Source organism: Oncorhynchus masou, chromosome 27 (assembly GCF_036934945.1).
Source record: "Oncorhynchus masou masou isolate Uvic2021 chromosome 27, UVic_Omas_1.1, whole genome shotgun sequence".
Taxonomy (NCBI): domain Eukaryota; kingdom Metazoa; phylum Chordata; class Actinopteri; order Salmoniformes; family Salmonidae; genus Oncorhynchus; species Oncorhynchus masou.
The window spans coordinates 15305629-15328017 of NC_088238.1; the positions used below are offsets into that span (position 1 = coordinate 15305629).

Genomic DNA, 22389 nt, shown 5'->3' on the forward strand with positions numbered 1-22389 from the left:
AGAACACGTCATTATGACACAACCATGATCTTCTTGGATATACCCATCAATGGAGAAAGATGACTTCAGGACTGATGTAATATCAAACACCACAGATATCAATACGGTTATCTGAAGTCGAAACAGAGACTTTTGTTTCATGTTTGGCTCAGGCTGAGCAGTTCACTCAACATTCTCTATTATCAATTATGAATGAAATAAGAGCCCAGACATGAGTCTACTCTGTTCTCCTAGTTGAAGAAATGTGTATTTGTGTATGGTTTAGTACCTTCAGGGGGAGAATACCAGTACGTTATACTTAACTGGATGTCATTTGCTGTGAAATATTTATTTTTTAATGCCTGGCCACTACCAGCCTATGCCGTTGATTCATCTACAGATGTTTATGTTGTAAATACATACAAGGCCTAAGCCCGAACCGAACCTATGGGCAGCAACCCACCAGGTTTATTACACCTGTAATAAAATACCAGAATGGTCTGCAGTCAGGGTAGCCTAATGGTTAGAGTGTCGGACTAGTTACTGGAAGGTTGTGCAAGTTCAAATCCCCGAGCTGACAAGGTACAAATCTGTCGTTCTGCCCCTGAACAAGGCAGTCAACCCACTGTTCCTAGGCCGCCATTGAAAATAAGAATTTGTTCTTAACTGACTTGCCTAGTTAAATAAAAGGTAAAAAAAACAGACATTTTGTAGACCTGACCTCTGACCTCTATTATTAGGACAGCTTTGATTGGATTTAGAGAGTCGTTGGCCCTGTTTGAATACTGTTAGAATAATTAACGTGATCTGATAGATAACCAATGCATGTCCATGTCAGACTAGTGAATACTTCAAAGGAATGATGCAGGTTTTCATTCAGGGCCTTTATAGGATATGGAGCATGTGGTTTCTTTGAGTGATATACTGCCATCTATTGGTCAGTTCCTTCAATGGCAGCCAAGTGCCAGTGCCTTATTCACTATATTGTGTAGCACAACGACCTGTGGCTAAATATACAATGCTAGATTTACAGGTGAAAAATCTGTGTGAGAGAAATACGAGTTGCTCAGATCACTTGCAATTCTATGAAGACAACACGGAAAGCAGCTGGACATTTTCACTTTTTTATTACAAAGGTTGTGGATGTGTAGAGAAAAAACCCTGTTTGTCCCATAACATACATACAGCCAGTAGTAAGCACCGTGAAAATAACAATGTGTTGTAATGTTAGAAAAGGTTTCCTACAAAGCAGCGGACAGATAACTACAGAAACTAGCAGTGCAATTATTTTATGATAAGAAGCAGCATTAAATTAAACATTTCAATGTTTTGAAGTAATAATTAAAAACATGAATACAATATACAAAAATAATTACTGGTTAAAAAAGAGAAAGATGTCTGTACATGGACACATCTACAGCAGTGGAGGCCTCTGACTGGAGGACGGCTCAGAATGGCCAGAACAGAGCAAATGGAATGGCATCAAACACATGTCAGCCACGTGTGATATATTTGATACCATTCCAGATTCAACTCATTACCATGAGCCTGTCCTCCCCAATTAAGGTGGCACCAACCTCCTGTATTCTACAGTTCAAGTAGATGATCAGCACCCTTTGGTGTAATGTAACTTTTCCTCAATTACTCCCCCCCCAAAAAAATATTCCAGAGGCCAAACTCTAATGCACGTCATTTAATGCATTAAATACAGTACTTCGATATTTCACTCGTCTCCAGTATATACCGCTGGATAACTAAGTAATTCAAGTATCTTGTAACATCATCAAATCATTTCACATGTCGTTTTCACCTGCCATGCGGTGGTGTGAGCACAGACACATTGGCAGAGAGCGATGCTGGCATTTGGTGTTATTCTTAAAGCCCAACAATTAGAAACCTGGAAACCACATGAGTTGTACAAATACAGAACCCTTTGGAGTGGCCAAGATGCCAGTCTTTGTACCAAAAACCCTGGCAGCCAGTTTGTAGGCCTTAAGCTCACCAATGTGTTGCTGTGACTGCTTAAAGGAAAACTCCACCCAAAACATTTTAGACTATATTAACAATGGACTAATGAAACACATAGCAGAATATAGTTTTTGGGTGGAGTTTTTAAGTTAAAACCTCATTTACACAGTGAAAACCAGTGGTTTTTAAACCCCTCTTAGAGCCAGGCCAGTTACATGATAGAAATGCAACCGAGAAGCGGAGATATCTCTTCGACGTCCTGACTTATTACCAACACCAGTTTCTGAAATGTGTCGTCATGGGAAGCCTTTCAGCTTCCGCAGTGATATTTAACCTGTGATCAACTGTTTTCCCCTTTCCTACGGATACCGTTCTTACCGAATCCCTCCAGAGCCAGCGACACTCAAGAATCAGAAGTATATTCTTAAATACTTAGTGCTAAAAGTACAGTAACATCATCAGAATTGTTACTCAACAGTCCCAATACTCAACAGATATATTAGTTAATATATAAATAACATTGGGATATAATAAAGTCATGGGTGGAGCGATTACCAAGGCAGCTCAATCTTTCTATGGAAGATGGACTAGAAAAATAAATATGAGTGGTATTTAACTCCCACCACAGGAGGGCACTAAAAACAAAAGACGACAACACTGCTTCCCTGTGTCCTCTGATAGTTATCGGTGTCCCACAGTCCAATCATGAGGAACTCGAGGGTGAAGTTTCCCCTAGGATCAGCTTCCCTTCCCCCAATCCTAACCTGAACCATTAGTGGGGAAACTGTAAACTGGCCCAGAATCAGAGTCTAGGGGCAACTTCGCCCTACATGATGAGGCACTTAAAGGAGGTATCGTATAGACTAGCATTCATTCCCTAGTAATAAGGCGAAGCACCAGTGGTATGAAAGCAACACAGTTCGGTCATACAGAGAATATATCCTGAGAGTCAGAGCGTGGGGACTAAAGCCAAAACTAGCGCAGTCAGAGCACGTTTAGCCGGAGAGCAACATTTGTCCATTCCTCTCAGGCCACTAGGCAGCCTTTCAGGTTATAGTTAACAGCCACGCCCACTCTAAAAGGTCCCCAGACTTCTAATTGGTCAGTGGTTGGCCGATGTCCAGCCTCCTCTGGGCGGAGCCTCGTCGGCGGGCCACGGGGGTTGTGGTGGCCGTTCCCAGGGTCCCAGGCGTCTGGAAGAAGGCCTTGGAGCCACCACCAGCTGCCGCCTCCTCCTTGGGAGTCTGTGGTGTCTGTGGAGGAGAGACAAGAGAGTGAGGCCCTGAAACCACACAGTTTAAGGAAAGCTGCATCTGCCGAGCATCTCACTACAGATGAATAATCAACTCTGGCAGTAGAGTATCACTGTGACAGTATTCCATCTACCCCTCACCCCCTCTTCCAAATACCAGCCTTATAAAATACCACTCAATTCAATTCTAAGAAACACAATGTTTTCCAGCGAAGGATACATTTCAGCTTGAACGAGGGCACTGTGAAACCTAGCTATGCATTTCTAAGCAGAGCAAGCGAACAACCTGTTGGAAACAGACCACTTGTATACAGTCTTCATCCCATCAATGTTAGGAGAGGGAGTGCATAGCAGGAATGGGAGACCGGGTGCTGATTCATTTGTTATGGATGAACACGTTGGCTCGTCCAATCATTAATAATGTCCCTAACGAGTGAGCCTGTGTCCCAAATGGTACCCTAATCCCTACATAATGCACTACTTTAGACAAAAGTCCTATGGGCTCTGGTCAAAGGTAGTGAGTTATAGCTATAGGGAATAGAGTCCAATTTGGGACGCAACCGCAGTCTGAGAAGTGTCTTCGAGGCACAGAGTGACGTCATCAGAGCTATGTTGGGGAGTTTCATTGTCTTTTAATGACCAAAAGATTAATGAACTCTGCTGAGGTGAAAAAAGCTATATTTTCCTTTTCGGGGATAATCTTTTTAAAGCAAACAAAAGCTGAACTGCTGTGGAGTAGTTAAAACATGATAAACGGAGTTTGACGGTGGCATTTCCAGTGTTTGTCTGCTACACAAAAGGTCATACATCATGTGACCGGATTTAACTGCTTTCCAAATATAATCTGATCCATGTGAAGTGATTAAGGCACGGTCTGTCTGTCTGTCTCACCCGCCTGTCTGTCTGTCTTCCCACCTGCCTGCCTGCCTGTCTTCCTGCCTGCCTGTCTGTCTGTCTTCCTGCCTGCCTGTCTGTCTGCCTGTCTGTCTTCCCGCCTATCTCACCCGTCTGTCTTCCTGCCTGCTCACCTGTCTGTCTTCCTGCCTGCCTGTCTCACCTGTGTCTCTGTCTGGACGAAGGTCAGAGGGGGCCTGGTCTCCAAGGGAGAATGTGAAGGTATGGGTGCCGACCCGAACAGCGGGTGCTGCTCTGGACTGGAGAGGGCCGGCGCCACTGCCACCCCATTGAACTCCGGGGCCCCGGCCACTGTGTAGGGCCCGGCGGATCCCACCACGAAGCAGGCGGGGACATCATGGTGGACATGTTGAAATTGAGATTGGCATCGCCCCTGTTGGCCATGAGTGGGTAGGGGGAGAGGGTGGAGGAGGACACAAGGACATAGGGCAGGGTGCCAGCAGGTAGAGTCAGGCCGCCTGTTGTCTGACCAGCAGAGAGGAGGAAGTTGAGACTGTTGAGACCTGGAGGGGAGAGGGGTGAATGAGGACGAGTCATCTGTGAAAATTGGCACACTATTCCCCATTTAGTGCACTATTTTTGACCAGCGCACTATGTAACCATGAGGAGGGGGAGTAGACATTGCTTCAACCAACAGGAGACGAGGTGCAGCCAAAAATCACAAGAACATAGAAAAATAGGCGTGATCATCACTCACAATGCCTTTATCCTTGAAAGACTACAAATCCCTACATGGGACTGAGGTCACTACGTTAAGGACACTGCTCCTAAGTAGACAACAAGTCTATCAGCACTACCTGTACAGTCCAATATCCATCCTGTCACAGAGTCTAAGGTCATGTTTCAGAGACGCAAACTAAAAAAAATGATGCTAGTGTGGATAAGAGACATTAACCGAGCAACACTGCAACACTGACTGACTGGCACAGAGTTGTTTAACATAGCATACCTGCAGAGTTAGGCACATAGAGGTAGTGTGAAGGCCGGACCAGGTTGTTGTGGGGGCTCTGTCTGCCCACCTCCCCGTCTCTGAGGACTCTCAATAGGGCCTCTTCCCTGACTAGCCCCCCTGGGTGCTCTAGGGAGCTGGTCCTTGGGCTGGTGGTCATCTGACAGCTGTTTCCCTCCACTCCTTCCCTCCACTCTCCTTCTCTAGGAATAGAAAAACAAGAGACATTTTGAGAGGAGTAGGGTGAAGTTGCCCCTAGATGCTGATCTTGGGTCAGTTTTGTATTTCCCCCACTAATAATTATGGTTAGGATTGAGGAAGGGAAGCTGATCCTAGAAATATACCTACATTTTTAGAGAAAAGGGTCCCAAAAGGGTTCTTCAGCTGTCCCCATAGGAGAACCCTTTTTGGTTCCCGGTAGAACCCTCTGCACAGGTATAGCCCGTAGAACCCTATAAGGTTCTAGATGGCACCTTTGCATTCTAAGAGTGTAGGGAAACTTCCCCCCGGAGCCCGATGCGTGTGAAAAGGAAGATCAAATGTAACTTTATTTGTAAAGTGCGCCGAGTACAACAATAATAAACAGCTAGTAGCAGCAGTGTACAAAAGGGAGGAGGAGGGTGTCAATGTAAATAGTCCGGTGGCCATTTGATTAATTGTTCAGCAGTCTTATGGCTTGGGGGTATCAGCTGTTAAGGAGCCTTTTGGTCCAAGACTTGGCGTCCGTTACCGCTTGCCGGGTCCTAGGTCCCAGTGATGTACTGGGCCGTGCGCACTACCCTCTGTAGCTCCTCTCGGTCAGATGCCGAACAGTTTCCATACTAGGTGGTGATGCAACCGGTCAGGATGCTCTCGATGGTGCAGCTGTAGAACGTTTTGAGGATCTGGGGACCCAAGTCTGTTCAGCCTCCTGAGGAGGAAGAGGTGTTGTCGTTCCTCTTCACGACTGTCTTGGTGTGTTCGGACCATGATAGTTGGTTGGTGATGTGGAAACCAAGGCACTAGAAACTCTCTGCACTACAGTTAATGGGGGCCTGTTCGGCCCGCCTTTTCCTGTAGTCCACGATCAGCTCCTATTCTTCAGTTTTTAATGTGACCCTCCCACAGCCCAATGCTGCAGCGCTCCCTAGTGCATCCCATAATTAATTTACGATGAGCTTTGATCACATTTCCCTCTCAAATAATGAGCCATGAAATTGCATGGCTCATCTACAAAAAATCTGTTTTGCTAATTTTTCAAGCACAAATAATGTGAACTGCTATGCTTCCTCTGCAGAGGATTTTGTGCCTGCTTCAGGTGAATGTACCAGACTACTGGTAGGTAGAAATACTGTGGATCTGAGCACACCTACCATGACTTCTCTCGCTCCTCAATTTGAATGGAAGTGAGAGGCTGAGATTAATAGTCTGGGGTTTTGTACAATTACAAATATCACATGCATCACCAAAATGATAATGCCATTGTGTTTAATTACAACTTGGAATCCTTTTATCCTGGTCAGGGAGCATGCAGTGATTCAGATTTTAATTTAATGCTTCGCTTTCGGGAATCATTAACAAGATTTTCTGCATTTTCTGAATTAAAATCACAGCATGTATGATGATGAAATATACTGAAATAATGTCATCCTCTACCACTCCCATGTCTCCATAATGTCGTCCTCTACTCCCATGTCTCCATAATGTCGTCCTCTACCACTCCCATGTCTCCATAATGTCGTCCTCTACCACTCCCATGTCTCCATAATGTCGTCCTCTACCACTCCCATGTCTCCATAATGTCGTCCTCTACCACTCCCATGTCTCCATAATGTCGTCCTCTACTACTCCCATGTCTCCATAATGTCGTCCTCTACCACTCCCATGTCTCCATAATGTCGTCCTCTACCACTCCCATGTCTCCATAATGTCGTCCTCTACCATTCCATTACTCCATTTAGCAGACGCTTATCCCATGTCTCCATAATGTCGTCCTCTACTACTCCCATGTCTCCATAATGTCGCCTCTACTACTTTAATGTCTCCATAATGTATTCCTCTACTACTCCCATGTCTCCATAATGTCGTGATTACTACTCCCATGTCTCCATAATGTCGTGTTCCACCATTGGGGGCCACTCCCATGTCTCCATAATGTCGTCCTCTACTACTCCCATGTCTCCATAATGTCGTCCTCTACTACTCCCATGTCTCCATAATGTCGTCCTCTACTACTCCCATGTCTCCATAATGTCGTCCTCTACTACTCCCATGTCTTCATAATGTCCAGTTTTGTTGCTCTACTACTCCCATGTCTTCATAATGTCGTCCTCTACTACTCCCATGTCTTCATAATGTCGTCCTCTACTACTCCCATGTCTCCATAATGTCGTCCTCTACTACTCCCATGTCTTCATATCATCATCAGAAGCTCTCATTTTTCTAATCAATCAGCATAATGTTGCTAAGAAACTTGAGGAAACCTCTTTTCATTATGAAGTGATCGCTGAACATAAACAGCACATTCTTCTGAGTTATGTCTTTCACCTTCACATGTAATGAACCTCACAAAATCATGGGTTGCCTCTCAAATGGCACCCTATTCCCTATATAGTGCACTACTTTTGGTCAAGGCCCATAGGGAACAGGGTGTCATTTGGGAAAATGTTACAGCCGTGGAGGAAAATGAAACTCCCTCCTTGGAGAAAACATTCCCGTACGTAAACAAACCATTTGGTAATTCACTGGTCTGACCCCCCCTCATGAGATCAGACTTGAGTCCCAAGTGGCACCCTATTCCCTACATAGTGCACTACCCTATAGACCCTGGTCTAAAGTAGTGCACTATATATCAAATAGGGTGCGATATAGGAAGCAACACAGATACTTCCAATACACATGTTGAATTAAACCAACAGAGGACAAAGTTATGTACTGTGATCGTATAAATGGAGTGTCCAGACAGACAGGCAGTTATGTGTGTGTGTGACTTCTCAGCAGTCGTATCAGTGTGTGTCACTTATAAATAACAAAAGGGCAACATTGGGAAGCTCATTATTGACCATGCATAAAGAGTGTACTGGTCACCTTGGAAACCAACCAGTGTGTTATTAAGACTGAGGGTTCTATTCAATCAGATGTGCTTTATGTGACATTGGCATAGAGATTGTTTTGGCGGTGTAAGAGGTGGAACTGTGTTACAACTGTCAAATCCACAAGCAGCTCACGTCATTATACCTAAAGCGGACATTGCCATTGGCTGCACAGAGTCGCATTATGAGAATCCCATGCAGCCTGGTTTAGACTGAACACTGATAGAACTCGTCATTATTTCTATGTAGCCCACCCTTTCTCCTTCTGAACTTTAACGTGAGTGGGACGGTGTGGCTTCCTGACAATGATCAGGGCCGATTTGACAGCGCCAATGCAGTTCCACCACCGACACATCAGCTATGAGGGTGTCAGCTATCGCCAGTTAACACTTGATCTGATTGAATCCAGACCTGAGACGTTACAGTATGAAGCGGTTAACACTTGATCTGATTGAATCCAGACCTGAGACGTTACAGTATGAAGCGGTTAACACTTGATCTGATTGAATCCAGACCCGATTATACCTATGAGCGGTTAACACTTGATTGGCTGAATCAGAGACCAGAGAATCCCATGAAGCGGTTTAGACTGACACTGATCTGATTGAATCCAGACCTGAGACGTTACAGTATGAAGCGGTTAACACTTGATCTGATTGAATCCAGACCTGAGACGTTACAGTATGAAGCGGTTAACACTTGATCTGATTGAATCCAGACCTGAGACGTTACAGTATGAAGCGGTTAACACTTGATCTGATTGAATCCAGACCTGAGACGTTACAGTATGAGGTTAACACTTGATCTGATTGAATCCAGACCTGAGACGTTACAGTATGAAGCGGTTAACACTTGATCTGATTGAATCCAGACCTGAGACGTTACAGTATGAAGCGGTTAACACTTGATCTGATTGAATCCAGACCTGAGACGTTACAGTATGAAGCGGTTAACACTTGATCTGATTGAATCCAGACCTGAGACGTTACAGTATGAAGCGGTTAACACTTGATCTGATTGAATCCAGACCTGAGACGTTACAGTATGAAGCGGTTAACACTTGATCTGATTGAATCCAGACCTGAGACGTTACAGTATGAAGCGGTTAACACTTGATCTGATTGAATCCAGACCTGAGACGTTACAGTATGAAGCGGTTAACACTTGATCTGATTGAATCCAGACCTGAGACGTTACAGTATGAAGCGGTTAACACTTGATCTGATTGAATCCAGACCTGAGACGTTACAGTATGACGGTTAACACTTGATCTGATTGAATCCAGACCTGAGACGTTACAGTATGAAGCGGTTAACACTTGATCTGATTGAATCCAGACCTGAGACGTTACAGTATGAAGCGGTTAACACTTGATCTGATTGAATCCAGACCTGAGACGTTACAGTATGAAGCGGTTAACACTTGATCTGATTGAATCCAGACCTGAGACGTTACAGTCTGAAGCGTCGCTCTCCCCGACCCGTCTTATCGGTTGTCAAATCACCACGCTTCTAATTAAAAAGGGGAAGTTTTGTTTTTCACAACTTTCAGGGTGAGGAACCCTCTATCGTTAAGTAGTAAAACACCGAACTTCCCCTTTAAATATGTATCATACATTACTGTGATTGGTCTAGCAGGAGGAGGATGATCCAGTGATCTAAGGTCAGAGGTGGTCCTAGGTACAGTGTGGAAATATGGACAACGACTACCTGAAGCGTGTCAGGCTTATGGTCAATCAGAGATCCACAGTACATCTGTGGATTTCACTTTTTCTCCACAAACTCACCTTTTCAGACAGCTCTGTCTCAGGCGACTCCCTCTTCTCCTCCACTCCTTCATCATTCTTCCTCTTCTCCAGGATGTCCTCTCTGGACCTTGACCCCGGTGACCTTTGAACTTCCGTGGTCAGGCAGTCAAGCCCATCCTGCGCCTCCGGACCTCCGTACAGCATGACCACCGAGGCCTGGGACAGGCTGGGTAGATAGGCCATGTGGTGGGGATGGGGGGACAGGGGTCCCACGTATGAACCCTCTGGGTGGACGGGCACGGCCAGGGGGGCTAGGCCCGGGGAGCAGAGCAGGGAGTTGCCGTCACTGTGGGCGGGGCTCTGAAGTCCGCCGCTGGGGTGGGAGACACTGCAAAGACACAGAGGAACCAACTTAGACATATGTTTCTGTCATTCTCTCCAAGCAAATGCTCTGTAGCAGGGCTGTCAAATTCATTTCCTGGAGGGGCCGAGTGTCTGCGGGTTTTTGTTCCAATGAATGATATTAATGAGTTAGGAACTCTCTAGGTCTGAATCAGACATGGTCCTCTAGGAATTGAGTTTCACACCTTTACATTATACTGTTTATAAAAAAAGATGGGACATTAGAATGTAGAAACATATAGTAGTAAAGTCCTTCAATGCTGTTTTCCCAGAAAAACAAAACAATGTGGTGCCTGTGCATTAAAGCCAGAGCAGATTTCAACTGTAGAAAACACAACAAAACACTCCCTCTCAGCAGTTTGGAACCAGCGACCTTTACGACTCCTCCATCCCCACTCCAAAAACACTTAGAGCAGCAGCAGCCTTGAGACGGCTGTGGCTTGGCCACCGGTGAAATAGCCACCACATCCCTAGTAGAAATGGTCAGAAACCGAGAGGACCAGGAGACACTGCAGCCAACTCATGTAAAACATGTCAAACCCAGCCTAAACAAACACCAGGGTGAGAGTAAAACCTCAAAGCGAACCATTACCAAAACCCCCTTTTATAAATGAACTGAACTGTGAGACGTGGACCAATAACAGCTTGCGGAGAGCTTCAGCCGGGCCTATTAAAGACTCCAAGCCGGAGCCTCTGGAGCTGGTCATTTACACATCACTTCCTCTAAGGGCCCAGTTTCCTGTTCCTGAGTTGCAACTAAATCACCACATAAGTCATGTCTCAAATGGCCCCTTATTCACTATATATTGCACTACTTTTGACCAGGGCATATAGGGCTCCCAAAAAAGTAGTGCACTATAAAGGGTGCCATTTGGGACACATTCATATATTTTATTCACATGGCAGCCCTGTTGTATACCAGTGGACCTGATGTGTCATTACATTCAACCAACAAGCTAGTCCTTGGCAACAGGCAGTGTAATAGATCATGAAATGCAACACAGAAGTTGTAGATTGTTTGCAGTAAATCTAAAGTGATTACCACTGGATGGTGTATGAAAAGTGATGTCGTGATTTGGAACAGGATTGGTAGCAGCCTGGGATGTTTGGTGTGTGTGTGTGAGCCTCCTTCCGTGTGTGTTCTACTTACCCTGTAATAGTGGTTCCAAACTGCAGCCGGCACACAGCGCTGTTGCTCACACACCTTCTGGAATAGTCCACTGACTGGGGAAGCAGACCTGGACAGAACCGAGGGAGACGTGAGTTAATTACATTTACAGGTACTTTATTTGAATGGTCCCAAATAGATGGTTGGTAGATGTTCAGCTAACTAGCTGCTTGCCCTAACCTTATCCTAGTCTTACCCCGACCTGTAACCCTAGCATATCAACACATTAGTAGTTGGTTGACAGTTGACAGCTATGTGCTCTAACCCACTGAGTCATTGGGAACCAGTTGTGATGTAAGCTGTCTGTCCTGACTCCTTACCCGTGACCTCTCTGCGTGGGCTGCTGGGCGCCGAGTTGACACGGCGTTGGCTGGCCACGGAGGTGGGCACCACATTGAAGGAGGCGTGGCGTGCCAGCTTTTGTTTCCTGCCGCCCGGAAGAGCGACGGCCTCCGGAAGAGCGATGGCCGCTACAGCCTCGGAGTCCTCTGTTGAAAAACAGAGTGGTCAGTGAGTTCGGTGTGTCAGTAGGAGTAGGGTGAAGTTGCCCCTAGACACTGATCTTGGGGCAGTTTATCATTTTCCACACTAATAGTTAAGGCTAGGACAGGAGGAGGAAGCTGATCCTAGATCTGTGCCTAGGGGAAATTCATCCCAGAGCGTGTTAGTCTTGGTCAGTAGACTGGTTTATGAGTAGTTTTAGAAGAAGTGAAGACAGTTCCATTATAAAATGTATAATGCATCCATTTCCATTCACTGTAATATTGTTTAATAGATGGTCTCCCTATGTACTGAGCTGATGCCCTTCTGAACCAATATGGGAGTGATGTTATTTGTTTTACCACAGAGGACCACTGTGTGAAAAGTGTTTTAATGAATGCTTTTAAGTGCTATCCTATGTGGATCCACATCTGGCTGTATTATTCACTACTCAAATCATTTCAATTCAATCTTACCATGTCTGCTGTGGAAGTCTGCCGGGCCGATCCACTTGAACGCAGGCTTCCTCCCCCTCTCCTCCCGGACGTGGACCTTCTTGATCAATCCCAGACTCGTCAGGACGTTGGCGATGTCATACAGCCGCCGCACCTTAGCTGAAGAAGACAGATTTGAATCAGATTCGAACAACACAGTAAAAAGGCCAATGGTAGGGATGTCTGGGGGTATCTGAGGTGACGTTGCCCCTAGACACTGATCTTGGGTCAGTTTTGCATCTTCCCCACCAATGTTTAAGTTTAGGATTATTAGAGGAGAAGTTGATCCGAGACCTGTACTAGGGGAAACTTCAACCTGCAGCTATTTGGTGGCTGGGTTGTGATCACTAGGCCCCAAAGGGAAGACACTGACTGAAACAGCCAGGGACTACCTGGACTTGATGTTGTGTCAGAGGCTCTTTGACTGCACAGCAAAACCCTCAAGATCCCTATGAGCTCTGGTCAAAAGTCGTGCACTATGTAGGTAATAGGATGCTTACTTTTGTACTTGCTGTGGCTGGCGGGGTCCTGGCTTTCCTCGATGAGGATTTTGGCGGCCACGTCCAGTGTGACCGTCTGGGTCCTGGACACCAGGAAGAGCATGACAAACTTCTGACTCATGATGCGTAGGGACTTGTCTTTCCTCGTGCTGGCGGCCGCTGCAAACAGACAAGCAGAACCAAGTTAAAGGGAATACTGGGTCCTATTCACTAAGTGGCAAACGGAAGAAAATGGACAGAAACAGGGAGGGAACTACCTGAAATTGTTTCCGCTTTTCCGTTGCAAAACGTTTTGCGATTTGCACTAATGAATAGGACGTTGCAGTGGCTTGTATGGTCTAGTGCTGCCGACAGCAGTTACATACCAGTGTCAGCATGGGTTTGAATCTGACCTACAGCATGTCACACCCTCTTCCTATAACAATACTACTTTACTGTCCGTGTTACAGAGAACGATGGATATTTGATTCAAGACCTGACTTACCTGTCAAACAGGTGGTCTTGTCAAACAGGACCATAATACGAACGACAATGTTTCTTATTCAGTGAGAGAAAGTGACCCTGCCCGCCTCTCAAAGGGACGTTATGACGGGAAGTGGAAGGCCTAGTGTTCTGCAGGAGGGGACGCCAGATCCAAGGCAACCACTGCCTCTAGGGAACAGTAGCTTTGGATTCTGTTAGCTAGCTACATGCAGCTACCTAGTTAGCCAATTAGCCACGTTGAAACGCACAGCCCAGCGTCGTCCCGGGTTAGGGTTTGGCCGGGGTAGCCGTCATTGTAAATAATAATTTGTTCTTAACTAACTTGCCTAGTTAAATAAAGGTTAAATAATTTTTTTAAGAATTTGCCTTTAAGCCCAAGTCAGTGAAAGCATTCCTCATCGTCATGGAGACGAGGGTAAGGGGTAACGGCCTCACGGGTTTATCAAGGCTGATGGGATTCTTTGTGTTAATGTGTGTGATGACCAAGCGCTCCTCGTCAATGTGATGGATCACTAATACAACTGGGAGATGACAGCAGAGGAATGGCGACAGGAGCGAAGCTTGGTGGCTGAGCTTTTGATGTGGCACATATTAACTAGTAATCTCCAAACGCCCGCTGAAGTTAATTAACCAGACTGTTTGACTAATAACGACACAGGGTATAAGTGATCCATTACCTGTCGTGAGAAGATTCCCCCCAATCCTAACCTTAACCATTAGTGTGGAAAATGCAACTCTGACCCAAGATCAGCGTCTAGGGGCAATTTCCCCCTACTCTGCTCTCACCACAGCTGGAGTCTCCTTCACCTCCCTCCTCTGGGGTGTGTGTGGTGGCTCCCTCTCTGTGACCGGCCTGCTCCATGTGCAGGTGGTAGCGCTGCTGCCTGCCCATCCCCTGCAGCTTGGCCAGGGTGGACCCCAGGCGCCGCCGCCCGTACCACACGTACTGGTTCTTAGCCACACGCCCCACGATCATCAGAGACTCCAGGACGTTTACGATGTCGTAGATCCGCCGCCGCTCCACCCCTAAAGACAGAGACACCAGGGACAGGTCAGACTGGGGTCAGCAACATGATTTCAGTGTTCTGTTATGGGAGCTGGTTATATAACAAAGCTCTAACTAAGGTACCTCGACAGGATTGAATGACACAGCAGACCATGTCTGGCTGCATCTTAACGTTCATCAGTCTCAGACATTGCTTGGTTTATACTACAACCTGGTGCTATTCTGGAAGGTACAGTGGGATACGAGGGCTCTGTGGGAAGGTATCCATAGCAACCATTTCCAAAATCCAATAGTGCGTGATATTTCACATAGCTAATGTAATATCCGTTTTATGAGCTATTTCCATTATTGTCTTCCTTTCTGTGCGGTTACCAATTATGGCAGCCTCCCTGAGCCGGGTCGTGTTCATTAGTCATAAGACGGAAGACAACGGGTCATTTGTAGCTGAGTTGCGAGTGCATGATGCTTGTAACACAAGGGTAGTGGGATCGATTCTCGGTACTGTCCATATGTATAATGTCTGCACGCATGACTAAGTTGCTTCGGATAAAAGTGTCTGCTAAATGGCATTTATTATTTAATGGACTAAAACAGGGAGGGACTGTTGAAACATTTGCAAAACATTTTACATCGCTTGCCCTGATGAACATGACCCAGGTGTAGCTGTAATCTCCCTCTCTGGATTCATTGGCTCTTACCCAGGCTGGTAGACACCTCATCCAATGAGATACTGATGGTGTCAGAGGTTGGATAGTCCGGATACAGGGCCAGGAACTTCTGGCACAGCAGGCCCAGGCTCTTCTGCTTCCTGCTGGGCTTCCTTTCCCCCTCTTCCTCCTCCTCCTCCTCGTCCACCACATCAACCTGATCAGAGAGACAAAGCATTGTCAAGAAAGTCATTGAGTCAAGAATTTATTACAGCATGATACTTTTAAGATTTCAGCATCTATAAATTCATTAGTTGGAAGATGATAATAAAATGATAATGTCACTGTATATTCAAGATAACATATTCTACCAGCAGTTTCTGGCATAACATTTGCTAATCTCAATCCATACAAATGACCCATAACGCATTACTAAATGCTTGCCCAAAGGCAGCCATCACCATCAATTCAGTATAGGGGGTCAGTGACAGTGTCCCAAATGGCATCTTATTCCCTATACAGTTGACTAGTGTTGACCAGAGCCCTGTGGGCCCTGGTTAAAAGTGGTGCACTATAAAGGGAACAGGGTGCCATTTGGGGTGCAGTCGGTGAGTGGTCAAATGGTACCTGGCACGGGCCATCCACCTCGACATCCTCCACTGCTCTCTCATTCTCAATGGGCCTAAACAGCACCTTCTTCATCTCTCTGTCGCGGATGTCAGGGCTGGCAGCACTGATGAGCATCCTGAGGTTGGCCGTGGGGGTCCAGGGGTCCGCGTGGGGAGGGGCCCCCCGCTCAGAAGGCTTAACAGGGGTGCTCTGGAGGTGTTCCGGGGTGGGAGGCTTACTGCCATACAGCAGCATGGTGGCCGTGGTGTCCATCTTGTGAGGGGTGGTTCTTCTTCGCTCGACATATCTGTTCTCCTGTGAAGGAGCACAATGTTATGAACTTAAGTGGGGTGGAGTGATATGAAATGTGTTGCATTTGTAGGCGGATCTACTTCATATAAATAACGTAAGCATAACTATCATATTCCCCCCCTCGCTCAACTTTTTTTTCAATCAACTTTCTCCACCCCGGACTCTTTATCTGGACATGGTTCTACAGAACCTCCACCAGCCCGGTCCCAAGGGTCATAAGTACAGATAGTAATATAAATCCTCTCGCACGGTCCCCGGAGCCGGACAATTTTCTCATGGCTTCTGGAAGGAAATACTGTAGGAATGCTCAACCGGTTCTCCCCATTAAGCAACAAGTCGGAGTCCGAGTCTTCTCTGGTCTCTCTTCAACCCGTTACGGGGTCTGAGACACCAAAGCCTCCCACCATTAGCTCTGACAAATTGAACACCGTAGTCATTTTTTTTTTTTTTACCTTTATTTAACCAGGCAAGTCAGTTAAGAACAAATTCTTATTTTCAATGACGGCCTGGGAACAGTGGGTTAACTGCCTGTTCAGGGGCAGAACGACAGATTTGTACCTTGTCAGCTCGGGGGTTTGAACTCGCAACCTTCCGGTTACTAGTCCAACGCTCTAACCACTAGGCTACCCTGCCGCCCCGCTCATTGCCGACTCCATTTTCCGTAGTATTAGACTTCCAGCGATCATACACTGTTTACCAGGGGGCAGGGCTACCGACGTTAAGGCTCATCTGAAGATGGTGCTGGCTAAAGCTAAAACTGGTGAGTGTAGAGAGTATATTGTTATCCACGTCGGCACCAACGATGTTAGGATGAAACAGTCAGAGATCACCAAGCGCAACATAGCTTCAGTGTGTAAATCAGCTAGAAAGATGTGTCGGCATCGAGTAACCGTCTCTGGCCCCCTCCCAGTTAGGGGGAGTGATGAGTTCTAGTCTCTTGCAACTCAATCGTTGGTTGAAAACTGTTTTCTGCCCCTTCCAAAAGATAGAATTTGTAAATAATTGGCCCTCTTTCTGGGACTCACCCACAAACAGGACCAAGCCTGGCCTGCTGAGGAGTGACAGACTCCATCCTAGCTGGAGGGGTGCTCTCATCTTATCTACCAACATAGACAGGGCTCTAACTCCTCTAGCTCCACAATGAGATCGGGTGCAGGCCAGGCAGCAGGCTGTTAGCCAGCCTGCCAGCTTAGTGGAGTCTGCCACTAGCACAGTCAGTGTAGTCAGCTCAGCTATCCCCATTGAGACCGTGTCTGTGCCTTGATCTAGGTTGGGCAAAACTAAACATGGCGGTGTTCGCCTTAGCAATCTCACTGGAATAAAGACCTCCTCCGTTCCTGTCATTATTGAAAGAGATCGTGATACCTCACATCTATAAATAGGGCTACTTAATGTTAGATCCCTCACTTCCAAGGCAGTTATAGTCAATCAACTGATCATAATCTTGATGTGACTGGCCTGACTGAAACATGGCTTAAGCCTAATGAATTTACTGTGTTAAATGAGGCCTCACCTCCTGGTTACACTAGTGACCATATACCCGCGCATCCCGCAAAGGCGGAGGTGTTGCTAACATTTACGACAGAAGATTTCAATTTACAATAAAATAAAAAAAGACTTGAGTTTTCATCCTTTGAGCTTCTAGTTATGAAATCTATGCAGCCTACTCAATCACTTTTTACAGCTACTGTTTATAGGCCTCCTGGGCCATATACAGCGTTCCTAACTGAGTTCCTATCGGACCTTGTAATCACGGGAGATAATATTCACATTTTTGGTGACTTTAATATTCACATGGAAAAGTCCACAGACCCACTCCAAATGGCTTCCGGAGCCATCATCGACTCAGTGGGTTTTGTCCAACATGTCTCTGGACCCACTCACTGTCACAGTCATACTCTGGACCTAGTTTTGTCCCGTGGAATAATACTGTGGATCTTAATGTTTTTCCTCATAATCCTGGACTATTGGACCACCATTTTATTACGTTTGCAATCGCAACAAATAATCTAACTCAGACCCCAACCAAAGAGCATCAAAAGCCATGCTATAAATTCTCGGACAACCCAAAGATTCCTAAATGCCCTTCCAGACTCCCTCCACCTACCCAAGGACGTCAGAGTATAAAAATCGGTTAACCACCTAACTGAGGAACTAAATTAAATCTTGCGTAATACTATAGTGCAGTCGCACCCCTAAAAACAAAAAACATTTGTCATTAGAAACTAGCTCCCTGGTATACTGAAAATACCCGAGCCCTGAAGCAAGTGTCCAGAAAAATGGAATGAAAAATGGAACGGAAATGGCAACTCACTGCCTTCCTGAAGACAATGTATACGAAACGCTTCAGTCTGGTTTCATACCCCATAATAGCACTGAGACAACACTCGTGAAGGTGGTAAATGACCTTTTAAAATGCTTCAGACCAAGGCTCTGTATCTGTCCTTGTGCTCCTAGACCTTTGTGCTGCTTTTGATACCATCGACTACCATTCTGTTGGAGGATTTGGAAACCCAAATTGGTCTACAAGGACAAGTTCTGGCCTGGTTTAGATCTCAAGGTTCCTCAAGGTTCACTATATATTTTGCCTCTTGGTGATGTCATTCGGAAACAATGTTAACTTTCACTGCTATTCGGACGATACACAGCTGTACATTTCGATGAAACATGGCGAAGCCCCAAAATGGCCCTCTCTGGAAGCCTGTGTTTCAGACATAAGGAAGTGGATGGTGGCAAATGTTTTACTTTTAAACTCAGACAAAACAGAGATGCTAGTCCTAGGTCCCAATTAACAAATAGATCTTCTGTTGGATCTGACAATTCATCTTGATGGTTGTACAGTCATCTCAAATAAAACTGTGAAGGACCTCTGTGTTACTCTGGACCCTGATCTCTCTTTTGATGAACATATCAAGAATATTTCAAGGACAGCTTTCTTCCATCTACGTAACATTGCAAAAATCAGAAACGTTCTGTCCAAAAATGATGCAGAAAAATGTATCCATGCTTTTGTCACTTCTAGATTAAGACTACTGCAATGCTCTACTTTCCAGCTACCCGGAAAAAGCACTACATGAACTTCAGTTAGTGCTAAACAAGGCTGCTAGGATCTTGACTAGAACCAACATTTTTTTTATCATATTACTCAGTGCTAGCCTCTCTACACTGGCTTCCTGTGAAGGCAAGGGCTGATTTCAATGTTTTACTGTTAACCTACAAAGCATTACATGGGCTTTCTCCTACCTATCTTTCCGATGTGATCCTGCAGTACATACCTACACGTACACTACAGTCATAAGAAGCAGGCCTCCAGCAGGCAAACAGCTGGAGGCCGGGGTTTCTCCTATAGAGCAACATTTTTAAGGAATGGTCTGCCTATCCATGTGAGAGACGCAGACTCAGTCTCAAACTTTAAGTCTTTATTGAAGACTCATCTGTTCAGAAGGTCCTATGATTGAGTGTAGTCTGTCCCAGGGGTGTGAAGGTGAACGGAAAGGCACTGGAGCGATGAACCGCCCTTGGGGTCTCTGCCTGGCCGTTTCCTCTCTCTCCACTGGGATTCTCTGCCTTTAACCCTATTACGGGGACCGAGTCACTGGCTTACTGGTGCTCTTCCATGCTGTCCCTAGGAAGGGTGCGTCACTTGAGTCCCTGACGTGATCTTCCTGTCTGGGTTGGCTCCCCCCTTGGGTTCGTGCTTTGGGGGAGATCTTCGTGGGCTATACTCTGCCTTGTCTCAGGGTAGTAGGTTGAAGACATCCCTCTGGTGGTGTGGGGGCAGTGTCTCAGCCTCCAGTATTTATGCTGCAATAGTTTGTGGTGGGGGGCTAGGGTCAGTCTGTTATATCTGGAGTATTTCTATTGTCCTTTCCAGTGCCCTGTGTGAATTTAAGTATGCTCTCTCTAATTCAGTCTCTCTTTTTCTCTCTCTCTTCTCTTGGAGGAACTGTGTCCTAGGACTGTCCCCAGTCCACCTGGTCATGCTGCTGCTCCACTTTCAACTGTTATGCCTGCGGCTATGGAACCCTGACCTGTTCACTGGACGTGCTACCTTGTCCCAGACCTGTTGTTTTGGACTCTCTACCACACCTGCTGTCTCTAACTCTGAATGATTGGCTATGAAAAGCCAACTGACATTTACTCCTGAGGTGCTGACCTGTTGCACCCTCTACAACCACTGTGATTATTATTATCTGACCTTGCTGGTCATCTATGAACCTTTGAACATCTTGGCAATGTTCTGTTATAATCTCCACCCGGCACAGCCAGAAGAGGACTGGCCACCTCTCAGAGCCTGGTTTCTCTATAGGTTTCTTCCTAGGTTCTGGCATAGGGTTTTTTTCCTAGCCACCGTGCTTCTACATCTACATTGCTTGCTGTTTGGGGGTTTAGGCTGGGTGTCTGTACAGCACTTTGTGACATCGGCTGATGTAAAAAAGGGGTTTATAAATCAATTTGATTGATTGCTTTAGTTCATGTGAGAAATAATCTTATTTCAAGACACTCCAGGCATGTCATATAACAGTGCTACAAATTCACAAAAATAGGAATTGACTCTGAAGATTGTTTCCGAGTGTCTCTTCAATAAGGAATAATAAGGAATTAAAGGGTTCATTTGACTTGGAATCAAAACATACCTTCTGATCATTTCTGCCTCCAACTTCCTCCATGTCTGCTTTGCTCTTCTTTGGACTTATGAGATCTCTCAAAGCTAGACATTCAACTTCCATCTGAAAAACAATTAGCCATATCATATTCATTTGTCTCTGAACTGTGCAGAAAGGTCATTATTTAGTTTCATACAGTCATATTTTAGTCACTACTTTGCTATAGCCAAATGCAGCAAATAGATCGATCTATTACATGGCCATAAGATATCAGTGGTCAGAAGATTTTGGCGCAAAGACCTTAGCCCACCTAACGTTAGCTGACGAATCTAGCTAGCTAACAAGCTAACTATCTACTATCACATCTAATTCTGACACATTGAATATTGCTACTGTAAAAGTCCTGATGACAAGACGAATACACAATAAATAGCTAAATTGTAGCTATAGTACACAATGGAAACACGTTGCAAAAAAAGGAAGCAATCTTGGGAAGTATTTTCTTTGGGCAAATTGAGTATTAATACTGATCCATTCAACGTGACACTTAACTTAGCTAGCTAAAAGCTAGTAGGTTGCAAGACAAAAATTATATATACTGTTAATCAATAAACAAACATATTTGTCTATTTACTTAATACATAAATACATTGCTACATTATTTACCTGCTGGCTGTCATCTAACTTACTGTAGCTAAGCTAGCTAACGTTAGTGATGATTATTTACTCACCTTCTTCAGCGTTTCCTACGTAACGTAAGAAGATAAAGTTGTCAATACCAACGTACAGTATCTCCAATTGCATAGACTTACTGGTGGTACGTTGTTTAACTCAAATCAACATAACTTTAATTTCTTAAATAAGCGGGCTTTCTTCTAATATCCAGCTGTAAAACTTCTCCTGTTCCGCTGAAGTTACTTGTGTTGGAATTGCATTACTGAACAGGAATAGCTACAACCAAAAACACCCGCTAAAGCTTTTTTTTCTGGCGCTCTCTTGCGTTTCACTCGTTCGAGCCAATCAGCATCTAGATGCTGTGACGCGTACAATTGATTTATCCAATAGGCAAGGGGCAACAGCCACGCCTCTAAAGATTCTTGGCGGGGCTGTCCGCGCGGTCTTGACTGAGATTCGTGCTGTTCAGTTTGACTGCTGCTGTTCATGGTGTTTGAGTGGCATAGCCGCGCACTTAGAAACCCTATTAATAACTTTAATCACAGAGGCGTTGTTGTTGCATGTATCGACTACGGACCCACTGCGGTTCCATCTAATTAGCTTGCGTGGCTCAAGGGAAACAGATGGGACAGGAGTGGGTGGCGCTCATTCTACCTGTGACACCGCGCGAAAAGTTGTAACGCGAGGAGCCCAATACCCAGGGTCCCGCCCTCAGGCATTCCCAGTCCCTCAAATTGTCCCGGTTATCACATAATCCCGCCCAATATTTCAAGACTGTTTACTTTGAAAAATGTAGGTTTACAGAAATAATATATAATTCATATTCTTGATTTATTTGCAAAAAACGAAATGTTTCTCAGATACTTGGAATTGCATATTTAATGTATTAGCAATTATTGAATTGTAAATGTATCCAGTGCAAAATTAGCAAAGGAGAACAATTGGCTATTGATTGGTCCTGTTTGCCTATACTATATATCTACTTTCAGAGAGATAGCATCTCCTCAAAGCACCTGAAACCCTGCCTCTTTAAAGAGTATTTTAAATCATCTCCCTCCTCACCTAGCCCCTGTTAAAACAACTTTCCTGAACCAACACTTGCTTTTGAACCCCCCCCCTTCTAGC

The 22389-nt window shown here is 45.3% G+C and overlaps 1 protein-coding gene across 1 annotated transcript; it reads right to left on the reverse strand.

The window, feature by feature from the left end:
* Positions 1-1089: 1089 nt before the first annotated feature.
* e2f7 (E2F transcription factor 7) lies at positions 1090-21540 on the reverse strand. Its single transcript, XM_064939338.1, is given in 15 exon segments — positions 1090-3200; positions 4257-4447; positions 4450-4617; positions 5064-5185; positions 5187-5266; positions 9921-10269; positions 11434-11521; positions 11772-11939; positions 12408-12545; positions 12926-13084; positions 14195-14434; positions 15113-15278; positions 15689-15985; positions 20620-20712; positions 21321-21540. Coding segments are annotated over 14 exon segments (2418 nt in total). The 5' UTR covers positions 21321-21540; the 3' UTR covers positions 1090-3041.
* Positions 21541-22389: the final 849 nt, after the last annotated feature.